General features: G+C 48.1%; 1 protein-coding gene across 1 annotated transcript in view; it reads left to right on the forward strand.

Annotated features, from left to right (window-relative positions):
* Positions 1-267: 267 nt before the first annotated feature.
* LOC122935287 (inner ear-specific collagen-like) overlaps positions 268-17095 on the forward strand; it is a 114646-nt gene continuing 97818 nt past the window's right edge. Inside the window, exon 1 of the mRNA XM_044291051.1 lies at positions 268-838. Coding sequence (XP_044146986.1) covers positions 268-838 — 571 coding nt within the window. The remainder of the gene's footprint in view (positions 839-17095) is intronic.

The raw sequence follows: 17095 nt of genomic DNA on the forward strand, positions 1-17095 counted from the left end.
TTACTGACTCCTTTCCTATGGCCCAATACACAGCCCAGAATTGCTAGAAATACGCTGAAAGCATGTTATGTCAGGGGTGGTTTGGCTCTCCCTGATATGTACAAGTACTACCAGGCAGTGCAGCGGACATATGCCAGTTGGTGGATCAGGGCAGACGCCAATAATCCAGCGACTGTTCTGGAGGCTGCATTGTTGGGATCCTATGAAGCTTTAACAAACTTTATATATAGGGAGGGTAAATATCCGGTTAGATGTCTTACTTCTAATATGTTGGCGGTATTGACCATTTGGAGAAAAACAGTACAGGTGAACAAGAATAGGGAAGACAGAGAGAAGTTGTCCCCGGTGACGCTGTTGTGGCGTAATCAGGGACTACAGGAATTGTATAAGCTGCAGGAGTTTGAGTTCTGGCCGCGACATGGGGTGAAGTACGTTACCCAATTATACGTAGAGGGAGGCTTCAAGATATTTAGAGACTTCAGGGAAGAATTTCAGATCCCCAAATCTAGTTTGTTTAGATATTTCCAACTTAGACATGCATGTACTAAACAATTTGGTAAGGATCTCATTAAGTTAGAATATAATTCCATTGAAAAGGTTGCTAGATTGAGAGAGTTGTGTAAACCAGTATCTTCCTTCTATGTGGAACTGATGTCGCAGGCCTCATCCCCCTTGTCTAAATCTTTGGCTAGATGGAAGGTGGATATTCCACAATTGGAGGATAAGCATGAGAAAGAACTAGTGCACACTTGGAGGCACTCGGTAATCAGTGCAAGGGACCAATTAATACAGGCTAAATGGCTGCATCGCACATACCTGACTCCAGTAAGGTTACATTGTATGCGTAAATTGGATACTCCTCAATGCTCTAGATGTGGCGCAGAAAGGGGAACCTTGATTCACATGCTATGGAGTTGCCCAGTGATAGCACAGTTTTGGTCAGGAATTCACAAATTTCTTAATGAGAAATTAGGGTTACCAGCAGTATGCTCCCCAGAGAATAGCTTATTGGGACTAGTGAATGATCTGTTCCAGACTAAGCATGCTAGGATACTGTATAGACTCTTGATGTTCTACGCCAGGAAGGTCATTTTACTGAATTGGAAACCTCCGGCGGTCCCGCCGGTACAAAAGTGGATCCAAATTATAGATGCGGTTTTGCCGATGTATTAACATTTCTGGCGAGAGGCAATGCAGAAAAATTTGAGAAAATTTGGGGACTCTGGCTACAAGCGAGGCCAGCACCTGAAATAGCATGAGTGAATATATTACCTACAGGAAAGAAGAAAGTGGAGTGCAGTGGGCTTATTATTATTAATATGAACAGAGGAGTGCAGTCTTATGTGATAAGGATGAGTCTCCTCCGTACTCTTACATAGGTGGTGATGCATATGAGTGGTTCGGCCGACAAATCTGTCCTTCCCTGGGGGGGAAGCTGCAGTGCTGTGGTGGGTGTGATTGTGAGTGTGAAAGTGGTCATAACTCTGGAGCTTCGGATGCAAAACAGTATAATGTGGGGTGATGTACTCTGATATCTGGGGCGTAGCTAGAACTGACTGGGCCCCACAGCAAATTTTTGTACTGGGCCCCTCCCAAACTTAATGGACGCACTCATACACACACTCGCCACATACATGGACGCACTCATACAGGCACTCACCACATACATGGATGCACTCATACACTCACCACATACATGGATGCACTCATACACGCATTCACCACGTACATGGACGCACTCATACACGTACTCACCATATACATGGACGCACTCATACAGGCACTCACCATATACATGGACGCACTCATACACGCATTCACCACATACATGGACACACTCATACAGGCACTCACCACATACATGGACGCACTCATAAAGGCACTCACCACATACATGGACGCCCTCATACAGGCACTCACAACATACATGGACTCACTCATACAGGCACTCACCACATACATGGATGCAGTTATACACTCACTACATACATGGACGCACTCATACACGCACTCACCACATAAATGGACGCACTCATACAGGAACTCACTACATACATGGACGCACGTATACAGGCACTCACCACATACATGGAGGCACTCATACACTCACCACATACATGGACGCTCTAATACAGGCACTCACTACATACATGGACGCACTCATACAGGCACTCACTACATACATGGACGCACTCATACAGGCACTCACTACATACATGGACGCACTCATACAGGCACTCACCACATACATGGACAGACTCACATACGCACTCACCACATATATGGACATATATACTGTGTATATATATATATATATATATATATATACACACACACACATTACATACACATGAACTTACAAGTAGTTATACACCTATTTCTACAGACAGACACTATTTCTACAGACAGACACTTACCTTTCCTGTAGACAGCTGATGTCTGGTCCTCACAGGCAGCCTGGAGAAGTAGGTGCCATCACCCCTCTGTGCCATCCAGTGACAGCAGTAGTAGGTTTTAGGCGGGACCAGTCTCCCTCCATAGTCCCACTCCCAGTCCCTCCTCCCCACAGCAGGACAGGTAACACCCCCCCCCATTTAATAAAACATGAATTTTAACAAAATACTAAATATGAGCGGAGGGGGTTGTAGATTAGATATATGATAGATAGATAGATGGAGTCATGCATGCTGATCACTGCAGTCTGCACAGTCTTGCTTGTACATACACACCTCATATCTCAGCAGGAGTGTGAACCATAGGAATCTAATAGAGCAGTTTCACGTTACGTCATTCCTGTCATGTGACGTCTGCCGGAAGTCGAGCTGCTTTGTGATAGGAGCTTTACAATTCAAGTTAGTAGGCGGGAAATGGTGTGTGCACGGTGATGACAATGCCGGGGACGGGCGGAGGACAGCTGTAGGGCTCACACTGTGTCATTACTAGGTGAGATCATGGCATTGCTGAGGAGTGGGGGCCACTAAGCGCCCAGTGTAGTGGGCGGGGCGCGGGCGGTCCAACATGAGGTAGGCCGGCGGATGCGGTGGAGGGGGCCGGAACGGGGGCGTAGCGGAGGCGGAGCCAGGCTGGCACCAGCGCCGCCCGCAGACCGCAGTGCAGGAAAGGAATGAATTTCCCCGCCCCCTCCACCGCCTGAGTCCGCCTCCTACTAACTAGAGGGACTGGGTGGGAGGACTCAGGAGGCGGACTCAGGTGGTGGAGGGGGCGGGGAAATTCATTCCTTTCCTGCACTGCCTCCGCTACGCCCCCGTTCCGGCCCCCTCCACCGCATCCGCCGGCCTACCTCATGTTGGACCGCCCGCGCCCCGCCCACTACACTGGGCGGGCGGTCGGCCCCCTGGCTGCCTGTGAGTGCTGTGATGTATAAAAAAAAAAAAAAAAAAAAAAAAAAAAATGATGCGGTCCGGACGGGCGGGCCCCCAGTGGCGTAGGGCCCCATAGCCACTGCTATGGTTGCTATGGCGATCCCTACGCCACTGTCTGATATTCTTCGCTGTCATGAAGTAGACTCCTGTAACACTTTAATAATGTACTGTCTATGCAACTCTGATGGCACTAGTCCTGAGACCTGCGAGTCTGATGTGTGTTGTTACTCTTAATTTTCGTCTGGAAAATTAAAAATAAAGCCTATTCAAAAAAAAAAAAACACATCGGGGGCAGCGCTGGAAAGGGGGGGGGGGGGGGGGGTATGGCCAGCATTGAGGGGGCACAGATGGGGCAGGATGAATATATGGAGCGGGGAGGGGGTGGACCGCATCAGGGGCAGGATACATGGATATGGATGGGGGCGAAGAGAATGAAACAGGCACTTTTTCACTGCCGCGATCCGATTGGTTAGACTGTGCAGACTAATTGAATATATATATATACAAGACGCAACTGTTTGGATAGTACTGCATTTATGAGGGAAGCAGATAATATCGATAGCATATTGCTTGCGAGAAATTATGCTACACGGTCTATAAAGGAGGCCAAAAAATGGGCTCTCTTTTTAGACAGAAAGAAATAGGGCAGTTTTGAATAGGAAAATGACAAAAAAAGATAAAAAAAAAGGTAAGCCAGCAACTTTTGTGACAGGTTATATTAAGGAATACACAGAGATTTGTAATATCATACAGCGACATCTCCTTGTATTAAAATTTGACCAGGAGTGGAAAGGTATAGTCAATGAGGGGGTTAAATGTGTGGCCCGCAGAGCCACAACCAAAGGACAAAAAATCAGCCCCAGTTTTTTCCAGGAACGATCAGCAACTCCACCCATGTGGCTCGCCTATAAAGGGAGCTACAAATGTGGTAGTAACAGATGTATCTCTTGTAATACAATACATGTCAGTGTGTCAAAATGTGATATCTACTGTGAATGGCAAGAATTACACCATCAAACAATATTTGAACTGTAAAGCCCCTTTCACACGGGCGAGATTTCCGCACGGGTGTGATGCGTGAGGTGAACGTATTGCACCCGCACTGAATCCGGACCCATTCATTTCTATGGGGCTGTGCACATGAGCGGTGATTTTCACGCATCACTTGTGCGTTGCGTGAAAATCGCAGCATGCTCTATTTTGTGCGTTTTTCACTCAACGCAGGCCCCATAGAAGTGAATGGGGCTGGGTGAAAATCGCATGCATCCGCAAGCAAATGCGGATGCGGTGCGATTTTCACGCATGGTCTCTAGGAGACGATCGGGATGGGGACCTGACCATTATTATTTTCCCTTATAACATGGTTATAAGGGAAAATAATAGTATTCTTAATACAGAATGCTTAGTAAAATAGGGCTGAAGGGGTTAAAAAAAATATTAAAATTCACTCACCTTTATCCACTTGTTTGCGCAGCCCGGCTTCTCTTCTTTCAGGAACCATGTTATAAGGGAAAATAATAAAATCTACACAACACCTAACCCAAACCCGAACTTTTGTTGAAAAAGTTTGGGTTTGGGTACCAAACATGCCGATTTTTCTCACGCACGTGCAAAACACATTAAAATGTTTTGCACTCGCGCGGACAAATTGCGCATTTTCCCGTGATGCACCCGCATCTTATCCGGCCTAAATCCATGACACCCATGTGAAACCAGCCTAACACAGATTATTAGTGATGAGCGAGCATGCTCGGCCGAATACTCGCTATGCTCGGCACATGCTGGTACTCGGCCGAGTACCGCATGTGCTTGAGCGCCATGCTCGAGTCTCCTGCCCGCACGTTTAGCGGCTGCTAAACAGCCAATAAACGTGCAGGTAAGTACTGCCATCACTGTAATACCAGTAGCCATGTTGGCTGCTGGCATTACAGTGATTGGCTGGCCAGAACGCGTCATCGGGTGCTAAATAGAATACATGTGCTCGGATCAGTCATAGTCAGGGAGAGCAGAGTGTAGGAAGGGAAAGACAGTGTAGGGAGTGAAATTCACAGTTATTATTCTAAGAAAGCTTTTCAAAGACCCCAAAGTCCTTTTAAGGACTACTGTGTGTGTGTGTGTTTGACAGCAGCAAGATATTTTTCTTTAATACCTATTAGTGGCATATACAGTGCCTTGCAAAAGTATTCAGCCCCCCCCCCCCCGACTTTTTTTTTTGTATTTTGGTGCCTCACAACCTGGAATTAACATGGATTGTTTAAGGATTTCCATCATTTAATTTACAGAACATGCCCACAACTTTGAAGATGTTTTTATTTATTTTATTGTGAAGAAAACAACAAATAGGACAAAATAACAGAAAAAGTCAATGTGCATAACTATTCACCCCCCTAAAGTCAATACTTTTTAGAGCCACCTTTAGCGACGATCACAGCTCTAAGTCGCTTTGGATAAGTCTCTTTGAGCCTGCCACATCTTACCACTGGGATTTTTGCCCATTCCTCCTTGCAGAACTGCTCCAGCTCCTTCAGATTGGATGTTTGCGCTTGTGAACAGCAATCTTTAAGTCTGACCACAGATTTTCTATTGGATTGAGATCTGGACTGTGACTCGGCCATTCCAACACATTTACATGTTTCCTCTTAAACCACTCAAGTGTTGCTTTAGAAGTGTGTTTGGGGTCATTGTCCTGCTGGAAGGTGAATCTCCGTCCTAGCCTCAAATCACGCACAGGGTTGTGCAGGTTTTTCTCAAGAATATCCCTGTATTTAGCACCATCCATCTTTCCCTCAACTCTGACCAGTTTCTCAGTCCCGGCTGCTGAAAAACATCCCCACAGCATGATGCTGCCACCACCATGTTTCACTGTTGGGATGGTGTTCTTTGGGTGATGTGATGTGCTGGGTTTGCGCCAGACATAGCCAGGGCGGTCTGAGAACCCTCAGGGCCCCCTGGCAAAAAAGATCAAGGGCCCCTTCCAGGCCCCACCCATGTTCCGCCTTTAGCCATGCTTATGTCCTGCCTCCAGCCTTGCCCATTTCCCGCCTCCACCCCCCGGTCGCAGTCGCACCATGATCATTACGCCCATGATCCCATCACTACAGAAATACAGCACCCCATACATCTTACATCCAGTGACGTCTCCTTTGATGTAGATGTTCTCTGTCCTCGTCTTTCAGACCAGACCACCACTTTTCCATCATCCTCCCATCTTCTGGACAAATCATCCTACTACCCCCAATACTGTGCCGCTGTGCTCCCCAATACTATACTGCAGAAACAGATAATACCCCTGATAATACTAATACCACATAGAGCACCCCATATAAAATACCCCTTCTTTGTGGCCTCAGTAGAAGCCCCCATAGTGCCCCATAATAATGTGCCAGTAACAAGTGCTCCCCATAGATGCCCCCCAATCATGTGCCAGTAACAAGTGCCTCTCCCCCCCATATGCCAGTAACAAGTGTCTCTCCCCCCCATGTGGCAGTAACAAGTGCCTCTTCCCCCCATGTGCCAATAACAAGTGCCTCTCTCCCCCACCATATGCCACTAACAAGTGCCTCTCCCCCCATGTGCCACTAACAAGTGCCTCTCTTCCCCCATGTGCCACTAACAAGTGCCTCTCTCCCCCATATGCAAGTTCTTTCCCCCCATGTTCCAGTCACAAGTGCCTCTCCCCCCCATATGCCAGTAACAAGTGCCTCTCCCCGCCATGTGCCAATAACAAGTGCCTCTCTCCCCCACCATATGCCACTAACAAGTGCCTCTCCCCCATATGCCAGTAACAAGTGCCTCTCCCCCCCATATGCCAGTAACAAGTGCCTCTCTCACCCTCCCCACTCATATGCCAGTAACAAGTGCCTTTCTTCCCCCCATGTACCAGTAATAAGTGCCCCCCATGTGCCAGTAACAAGTGTCTCTCTCTCCCCCCCCATATTCCAGTAACTAGTGCCTCTCTTCCCCCACATGTGCCAGTATCAAGTGCCCCCCCATGTGCCAGTAATAAGTACCTCCGCCCCATGTGCCAGTAACAAGTGCCTCTCTGTAGTCCCCCACGTGCCAGTAACAAGTGCCTCTCTCCTTCCCCCCAATGTGCCAGTAACAGATAGTCCAGTATAAAAAAACATTTTTACTTACCTCCGCTGCGATGCAGGCGTATTCCGGCCTGTGTCCCGCACTGTACGGCTCAGGCGGCGCGATTACGTCATTGCACCACCTGCTTCGGCCTCTGATAGGCTGCCCACACAGGGCTCGCAGCTTATCAGAGGAACAGGGAAGGGAGACGCCTCTCCCTCCCCTGCCCCACAGCACAGCCATCTGTATCGGTGTCCTGAGGATGGCAATACAGATGACTATGGATATGAACGCTTCCACAATGGAAGCGTGCATCTCCCTGTGACCTGCCGCTGCCCCCCTTCCCGGCCGGGCCCTTGGTGCCCGACCGCTCAGTCCACCCCTGGACATAGAGGGTTTTTTTATGGCCGAAAAGTTCAATTTTACTCTCATCGGACCAGAACACCTTCCTCCATACATTTTGGTAATCTCCCGTATGCCTTTTCGCAAACTCACAACATGCCTTTTTTTTTAGCTGAAAGTAAAGGCTTTCTTCTGGCCATTCTGCCATAAAGCCCAACTCTACGGAGCGTACAGCTTGTTTTCGTCCTATGTACAGATACTCCAGTCTCTGCTGTGGAACTCTGCAGCTCCTCCAGGGTTACCTTAGGTCTCTGTGCTGCCTCTCTGATTAATGCCCTCCTTGCCCAGTCTGTGAGTTTTGGTGGGCGGCCGTCTCTTGGCAGGTTTGCTGTTGTGCCATGTTCTTTCCATTTGGTTATGATAGATTTGATGGTGCTCCTGGGGATTATCAAAGATTTGGATATTTTTTTTTATAACCTAACCCTGATTTGTACTTCTCAACAACATTGTCCCTTACTTGTTTGGAGAGTTCATTGGTCTCCATGGCAGTGTTTGATTAGTGATGCCTCTTGCTTAGGTGTTGCAGCCCCTGGGGCCTTTCAAAAAAGGTGTGTATATGTAATGACAGATCATGTGACACTTAGATTGCACACAGGTGGACATCATTTCACTAATTATGTGACTTCTGAAGGTAATTGGTTGCACCAGAGCTTTTTATGGCTTCCTAACAAAGGGGGTGAATACATACGCACGTGCCAATTTTTTTCCATTTCTGAACAATCTGTATATCAGTATATATTTTTCTTATTTCACTTCACCAACTTAGACCATTGTGTTCTGATCCATCACATAAAATTCAGATTAACAAAACATAGAAGTTAAGGCTGTAATGTACCAAAATACAAAAAAAGTCAAGGGGGGTGAATACTTTTGCAAGGCACTGTACTGTACATCATCTGCAGACTGTCTTTTTGCGTAAATTCAAATAATCAGTGCCACAATTATGGTCTATAGTGTGTGTTTAATACATATCCGTAACATATACAGTACGCCATCCGAAAACTGTTTCTTTAGCGTAAATTTTAATAATCAGGGGCCAGCCCTCATCCTCTGTCTCTGTAGTGTGAGTAATCTGGGCCTAATCTAGTGTCCATAGTGTGTGGCTTTCTGTGACATATACAGTACACCATCCGAAAACTGTTTCTTTAGGGAAAATTTAACTAATGTGGGCCTAATCTAGTGTCCATAGTGTGTGGCTTTCTGTGACATTGTTAAGGGAAATATTAATCATTGAAATTTAGGGTAATCTTAATAATTAATATTCATAAATAGGCGCAAGTCGTCTATTGATGACTCTGCCTATTTATACCTAAAATAGAAATAACTCTCTTATTAATTAATTGTCTAACTAACCAGCTACCTCTGTTGCCTATACATTACACTGAACTATGTGCGACTTACTACTACTATACTACGGCGGTCACTAAAAACACTATACACTGTATGTTGTGAATAAAGAAATATTTATTACACAATACAATTATACAGTCTAATTATATGCTATATCTATATACAGCAGGCATCCTCAAACTGCGGCCCTCCAGCTGTTGCAAAACTACAACTCCCAGCATGCCCGAACAGCCTACAGGTATCAGCCTACAGCAGGGCATTGTGGGAGTTGTAGTTTTAAAACAGCTGGAGGGCCGCAGTTTGAGGATGCCTGATATACTGTATATTTATAGATCAATGGTTATAAATATATACAGTATACTGTGGGGATTCGCTCTGGTAGGCAGGGTAAGCGGACGCAGTACAGAGGCAAAAACAAGGTTGTAAATCAAAGTTCAGTGTTTATTCACACATAGAAAGAAAACAAGCCAAAAGTAAGTGTTCAGTTTTGGTGCCTGTTCACACCACACAAAGTTCACAGTGCAAAAAGACTTCACCTAGTCAGCAGATGATTTTCACCCACAGTCCGCAGCAGGTTTTAGTGGCCTGTTTCTCCAGCCTATGTCTCTCACAAATAGATGCCTCAGTGTCTCAAACCACAGACTCCTCAGCTCCTCTGTCATGGAGGATAATCCACACCATCTGAACGTGCTGGCTGGGTTTTTATATTCCAGCTAAAACCCAGCCTGGAACCGTGGGGAACAGCCACCCACCCTGCTCTTTGGCTGCTCCCAATAAGAACTTGCCCGGATTGGCTTTACAGTCATTCTAACAGTTGAAGTGTCAGACTGCACTACAGACCTGACACTTCAGAAAAAAATCTGGTTCTTACCAGGCCAGGAACCTCGGTGACACGTATCTTCCGTCAATGACAGCTCCTTGTTCCTTCTTACATACCTCCCCCCTTTGTTCAACCCTGAGGGGGTGAACACTTGCCATATAGTGTAAGTGGGACAGGGCATCCGCATTTCCTTGTTACCTGCCTGCCCTGTGTTCCACGGAAAACAAAAATTTTTGCAAAGATAAGAACCACCTGGTGACCCGAGCATTCCTCTCTTTGGCCTGGCTCATCCATTTCAGAGGGGAGTGGTCGGTCACCAGACGGAACCTTCTCCCCAAAAGATAGTAGCGGAGAGACTCGAGTGCCCACTTGATGGCCAGGCACTCTCTCTCCACTATACTGTACCTAGTCTCGGCTGGGGTGAGCTTCCGGCTGAGGAAGACAACGGGATGCTCCTCCCCGTTGACTTCCTGAGACAGTACAGCACAGAGACCTACCTCGGAGGCATCGGTCTGCACTATAAACTCCCTTTTAAAGTCGGGCATCACCAAAACCGGGGACCCACACAGGGCCGACTTCAAAGCGGAGAAAGCCTTTTCCGCCTGCTCATTCCAGTGGACCGTCACTGACTTGCATCCCTTCAAAAGGCCTGTCAATGGTGCGGCGACTGTAGCAAAATTAGGGACAAACCTCCTATAGTACCCCACCATACCCAGGAACGATTTTACTTGCCGAGTAGTGACAGGTCGGGGCCAATTCCTAATTGCCTCAATTTTGTTCACCTGAGGTTTGATCATTCCACGCCCAATGACATACCCCAGGTACTTGGTCTCTTCTAACCCTATCGAGCACTTTTTTGGGTTAGCGGTTAAGCCAGCCTTCCTAAGGGAGTCCACTACAGCCTGAACTTTAGGTAAGTGACTTTCCCAGTCGGTGCTATGGACAACGATATCGTCCAGGTACGCCGAAGCGTATCGATGATGTGGACGGAGTACAATATCCATTAGTCTTTGAAACGTGGCGGGAGCGCCATGTAGACCAAAGGGTAATACCTTGTACTGATACAGCCCCTCGGGCTTGACAAAAGCCGTTTTTTCTTTGGCTCTGTTAAGGGTGCCTGCCAGTACCCTTTGGCGAGGTCCAACACAGAAAAATACCGGGCTTGGCCCAACTTTTCAATAAGCTCATCCACTCGGGGCATGGGAAACGCGTTAAACTTGGACACCTCATTAAGTTTGCGGAAGTCATTACAGAACCGCAACGTCCCGTCTGGCTTGGGTATTAATACTATCAGACTGGCCCGCTCACTTTTTGACTCCTTGATGACACCCAGCTGGAGTATTAGCTGCACTTCCTCCGTGATAGCTTGTCGCCGAGCCGGTACGGTTTTAACCGGACTTTCGCCTGAGGCTCAGTGATAATGTCATACTGGATTACGGACGTGCGTCCAGGGAGGTCTGTGAACACATCGTTGTTGCGACTAATGAACTCCCTGGCTTCTTGAGCCTGTTTAGAGGAGAGGCTGTCAGCAATTTTCACAGTGGCAGCTGCTTTACCTGCTTCAGACCGAGGGGCCGAAACCGCTTCCCCTAGAAACCCTGGCCGCAGGCTATCTTCTGTACAGGTTTCCCTTTCCTTCCATGGCTTGAGCAGATTCACATGGTACACCTGCTGCAGCTTCCCCCTCCCTGGCTGGTGTACTTTGTAATCTCCAATTCTTTCAAGTATCTGGTAGGGCCCCTGCCACCTAGCTAGGAACTTACTGTCTACCGTCGGTACCAGACCAACACACGCTCACCCGGGTAAAAGTTTCTGACCCGAGCATGCCGATTATAGACCCTACTCTGGGCTCGCTGCGCTGCCTCCATATGCTCCCTAACCAGAGGTAACACTGTTTCCATCCGTCCCTGAATGTGGGTGACGTACTCAACAACACTTTTGTGCGGTGTGGTTTGTTGTTCCCACGCCTCTTTGGCGACATCCAACAAACCACGAGGGTGTCTGTCGTATAGCAGTTCGAAGGGCGAGAACCCAGTAGAGGCCTGGGGCACCTCTCGCACTGCGAACATGAGATAGGGCAGAAGAAGGTCCCAGTCCCTCTCATCCTTAGACACCGCTCTTTTGAACATTTATGTGGAGCAACTTACAGAGTTCCCTCATGACTTTGGACATAAATGGGGTCCCTTGGTCAGTTAGAACCTCCTTAGGCAGACCCACTCTAGAAAACACTTCCATTAACTCCTTAGCTATGAGTTTTGCTGATGTATGACGCAGTGGCACCGCCTCCGGGTACCGCGTGGCATAGTCGAGGATGACCAGTATGTGCTGGTGCCCTCCAGCTGACTTTGGTACTGGGCCTATGAGATCCATAGCGATCCGCTCGAATGGAACCTCAATAATTGGGAGAGGGACCAGGGGACTGCGGAAGTGTGGCTTGGGGCTGGTTATCTGGCAGGTTGGGCAAGTCTTACAATACTCTTCTACCTATCTGAACACACTGGGCCAGTAGAACCTCTGTAGAATCCGGTCTTGCGTTTTCTGCTGGCCCAGGTGTCCCCCAAGAACATGTTGGTCGGCTAAATCCAACACGAGCTTGCGATACGCCTTGGGCACTACCAGCTGTTCAATATGCTCACCTCGTAGTTGATTTACTCGATACAGCATCTCCTGTTGAAGCACAAAACGGGGGAACATAGACTCGACCCCCGGTTGTTGCGGCTCACCCTCAACCACTACTACATTTTCCCAGGCTCGAGACAGAGTCGGGTCCTGGTGCTGGGCTGTACCAAAATTATCTCCGGAGACATTGAGGTCTGCCAACTCCGGACCCAGCGGCAAGTCCTCCATGTCTCCTACCATCACACTTAGCGTGGTTGTCTCCCTTTCCTCCACCAAAGTGGCGGTCACCCCTACTGCTGGCCCCTCAGACTCAGGTTCCCAGGGTTCTTGTCTCCCCCCTGAGCCGAGCCACTCTGCTAGGGTTACATCTGTCTCATGTGTATTGGTGACTTTCGTATCCAGACAGAGTGCCGGGAACACAGGGAAGTCTCTCCCAATGATTAATTCATAAGGTAGCCCTGTGGCGACGGCCACCTCATGAGTCCACCTGCCGGCCACCGTTTTTAGACAGACCAATTCGGTGGGATAGTCCTTTAAGTCCCAATAGATACAGACTACTCCGACCTTTTGGCCAGTATACTCAGCAGGCCGCACCAGGGCAGCTCTTACCAGGGACACCAGGCTCCCTGAATCCAGCAGTGCCACCACCAGAGTGCCGCCCACTTCCACCTGGCACAGGTGGCTATTGTCCATAGTCTCTGAGGTTCCTGTGGCACACAACCTTCTGGCGCATATAATGAGTGGCGGTAGCCATAGTTGGTGACCATGGGTTGCCCCCGATGGGGACAGTCAGCCCTTATGTGTCCAGGCTCCTGACAACGCCAGCAGACTACCGGGTTTGGGTCTGCAGGGGGTACATCCCGGGCGGGTCTAGCTGGCACCGGTCGCCGGGTCTGGGGTGGAGTTTTCCGGGGTTTGACTGGCCCCCTCTCAAAAGAACCCCCCTGTAGATTTCTGGCGGCCTCGTAGCGCTCGACCAGGTCAACCATCTCCAGGGCATTACCCGGAGACACCTGGCCGATCCAGTGCTGGAGAGGGTACGCAAAGCCCTCTAGAACACATCCGCCAGCAGACGGTCCAGCATAGCTGTGGGAGTCAAAACGTCAGGCTGCAGCCATTTTTGCAAACGGTGTATCAGTTCATAGTACTGTGGTCTAGCAGGTTCAGCTGGGTTGAATTCCCACTGATGCAGCCACTGGGCCCGGACCAACACATTCACCCCCAGACTCGCCAGGATCTCACCTTTTACGGTCAGGTAGTCGGCTGCTTGATCATCAGGGAGATTAAAGAAAACTTGCTGGGGTCCAGACGCCAGGAACGGAGCGACGACCTCATCCCACTGGTCTCGGGGTAACTTTTCTCTCACAGCCACCTTTTCGAATACCGCTAGATAGGTCTCGACGTCATCAGAATGGGTCATCTTTGGGATTGTCGCGCAGACAGCTTTCCGGGCATTGTGGATGTTGTGGGATGCTCCTGCAGCTTGCAACGCCATCACATGCTGCAATAGTAGCTGGTTAGTTTCCTGCTGCTGCTTAATAGCCTCCCGCTGCTGCAAGTTAGCCTCTACGAGGGCCTTCACGACAGGGGATACGGGTTGCAACTTTGCCGGCTTGATATAGGACATAAACTTGTGCCAGGAAAAACAAAAACTTTTCAGCCTTCAGGCCTGCCTCACTGCGTTTGCCCGCATCCAACACCAAATGTGGGGATTCGCTCTGGTAGGCAGGGTAAGCGGACGCAGTACAGAGGCAAAAACAAGGTTGTAAATGAAAGTTCAGTGTTTATTCACACATACCAAGAAAACAAGCCAAAAGTAAGTGTTCAGTTTTGGTGCCTGTTCACACCACACAAAGTTCACAGTGCAAAAAGATATCACCTGGTCAGCAGATGATTTTCACCCACAGCCCGAGCAGGCTTTAGTGGCCTGTTTCCCCATCCTATGGCTCTCACAAATAGATGCCTCAGTGTCTCAAACCACAGACTCCTCAGCATCTCTGTCATGGAGGGTAATGCACACCATCTGAACATGCAGGCTGGGTTTTTATATTCCAGCTAAAACCCAGCCTGGAACCGTGGGGAACAGCCACCCACCCTGCTCTTTGGCTGCTCCCAATAAGAACCGGCCCAGATTGGCTTTACAGTCATTCTAACAGTTGAAGTGTCAGACTGCACTACAGACCTGACACTTCAGAAAAAAATCCAGTTCTTACCTCACCGAGGCCAGGAACCTCGGTGACATGTATCTTCCGTCAATGACGGCTCCTTGTTCCTTCTTACAATACATATAGACACACACACACCACAGTACAGCAATATCACTACAATAAACACAATACAAACCTAACTACACTACACAATTCAATTCCCAATTCCACCCCACACACTATCTATACATTACACTTACATACACACATACGTATATCAACCCACCCAACCTATCTACTCACTGTCCCTACAGGGTAGTGGTCCTGCAAGGGTTAATGCAGGGTTTGCTGCAGGATAGTGAACAGGATCAGCCCAGCAAGGGAAAGCTGGGGCGGCACACAGGGTCTGAGAGGTTAATGCTGCAAGGATTCTGCAGCAGGGGTACTGGGGGCAGGGCAGTAGGGGTCACTAAAGGGGTAAATACAGGGTTAAATATTGGTAACGCTGCAAATAGAGTCGCAGCATAACTACATTGGCATTTCTTGCAGGACAACTAGGAACAAGGCTCCCCGAAGAGAGATCTGAATGCATAATAAGATGCACCACCTAAATTGGGTGCAGAGGAATTAGATAACTACTGTTCCACAACCCCATTAATAAAACATTGAGAGTGTAACACAGATATATTCAAATGAAACAGCCATAATCAAGTTTCTCATTGAGGCCCAAGGTGGCAGATGTCTTGAGGGAGAATACCCAACGCGATTCGCGCTGGAGAAGACACTTGTTCCAGTCCCCTCCCCTAAATGGGGGTTTGACTAAATCAATACCCATAAACATCATTTGGGCTTTACCATTATGGACTGTATGTACATGTTTTGACACCGGGTATTTCTTTTGTGTGAGATGTCACCCAGGTGTTCGCCTACCCTCCTTCTGAACTCACATATAGCTTTACCAATGTACTCCATCCCACATTCACACTGGTTGCGGTAAATCACTCCCCTTGACTTGCAATTAATGAATTGTGAGATGGAGTACTGTTTGCCTGTAACTGAACTAATGAAATATTTGGTTGTTTGTATGTGTTTGCACGCCACACAATTGCCGCATTTGTGGCTCCCCACAATGCTAGACCACAACCAGGTGGATTGCATCACGTTGGAGCAAAGATGGCTCTGCACAAGCTTGTCATGCAAATTACGTCCTCATCTATAGGTGATCTGAGGGTGTTCCCCCAATACCTCGTCTAAGTCAGGGTCCATTTTAAGGATCTCCCAATGACGTTGGACAATTTGTTTCACCTATTTGGATCCCCTATCGAAATTAGTAACAATTCCTAACACCTTGACATATGGCTACAAGTTTGATTAGGGGTCAGGAGGGAAGATCTCAGTCGGGAAAAAGCTGCCTTAAATGCAGATCCGAGGACGTGGTCAGGGTATCCCCTTTGCTGAAACCTCGTCCTCAGGTCAGCTGCCTGGGTGACAAATTCTTGCTTATTAGAACAATTCCGCCTCAACTGCCTCAACCGGGGATATTGTCCCCTTGGAATCCCCCTCCTGAGTGGGAGGGGATGACTAATCTCCCATCTCAGGAGGGAATTGGTGGAGTTTGGTTTCCTGTAGATGGAAGTGTCTAATTCACCCCTGGTATTTTTGGTGATCCTGATATCCAGAAATGGTAGACTGACAGGGTGCGACTCACAAGTGAAATGCATCCCAATGTAATTCCGATTGAGATGAGACACAAAGGACTCAAACCCGGTTGTGTCACCATTCCATAAAATAAAGATATCATCAATATATCGCGCCCACAGACCAATTTTGGATATATGATCTGACTCCTCATCCCTGAATACCAGAGTCTCCTCCCACCAGCCCAGGAATAGATTTGCATATGATAGGGCACAAGGACTCCCCATTGCAGTACCCCTGAGCTGGTGGTAAATTTTGTTGTCAAACGAGAAGAAATTTCTGGTCAGGGTAAATTCAAGGATACGGAGGATAAATTGGCTGTAGGCGCGATATTGACAACCACGGGACCTGAGGAAATGTTCAACAGCTGTCAAACCAAGCTTGTGAGGTATGGATGAATACAAAGCCTCCACATCAACACTTGATAGGAGGCAAGTCTCCTCCAGTACCAGACCCTCCAGATGTTTAAGGTCTGTAGTGTCCCTAATATGGGATGGCAATGCGGTTACAAAGGGGGCCAAAACACGGTCAATATATATCCCCAAATTTTTATTTAGATTACCTACACCCGAGACAATTGGTCTCGCTTTTAGGGGGGACAC

Source organism: Bufo gargarizans, chromosome 4, assembly GCF_014858855.1.
Source record: "Bufo gargarizans isolate SCDJY-AF-19 chromosome 4, ASM1485885v1, whole genome shotgun sequence".
NCBI classification, from domain to species: Eukaryota; Metazoa; Chordata; class Amphibia; order Anura; family Bufonidae; genus Bufo; species Bufo gargarizans.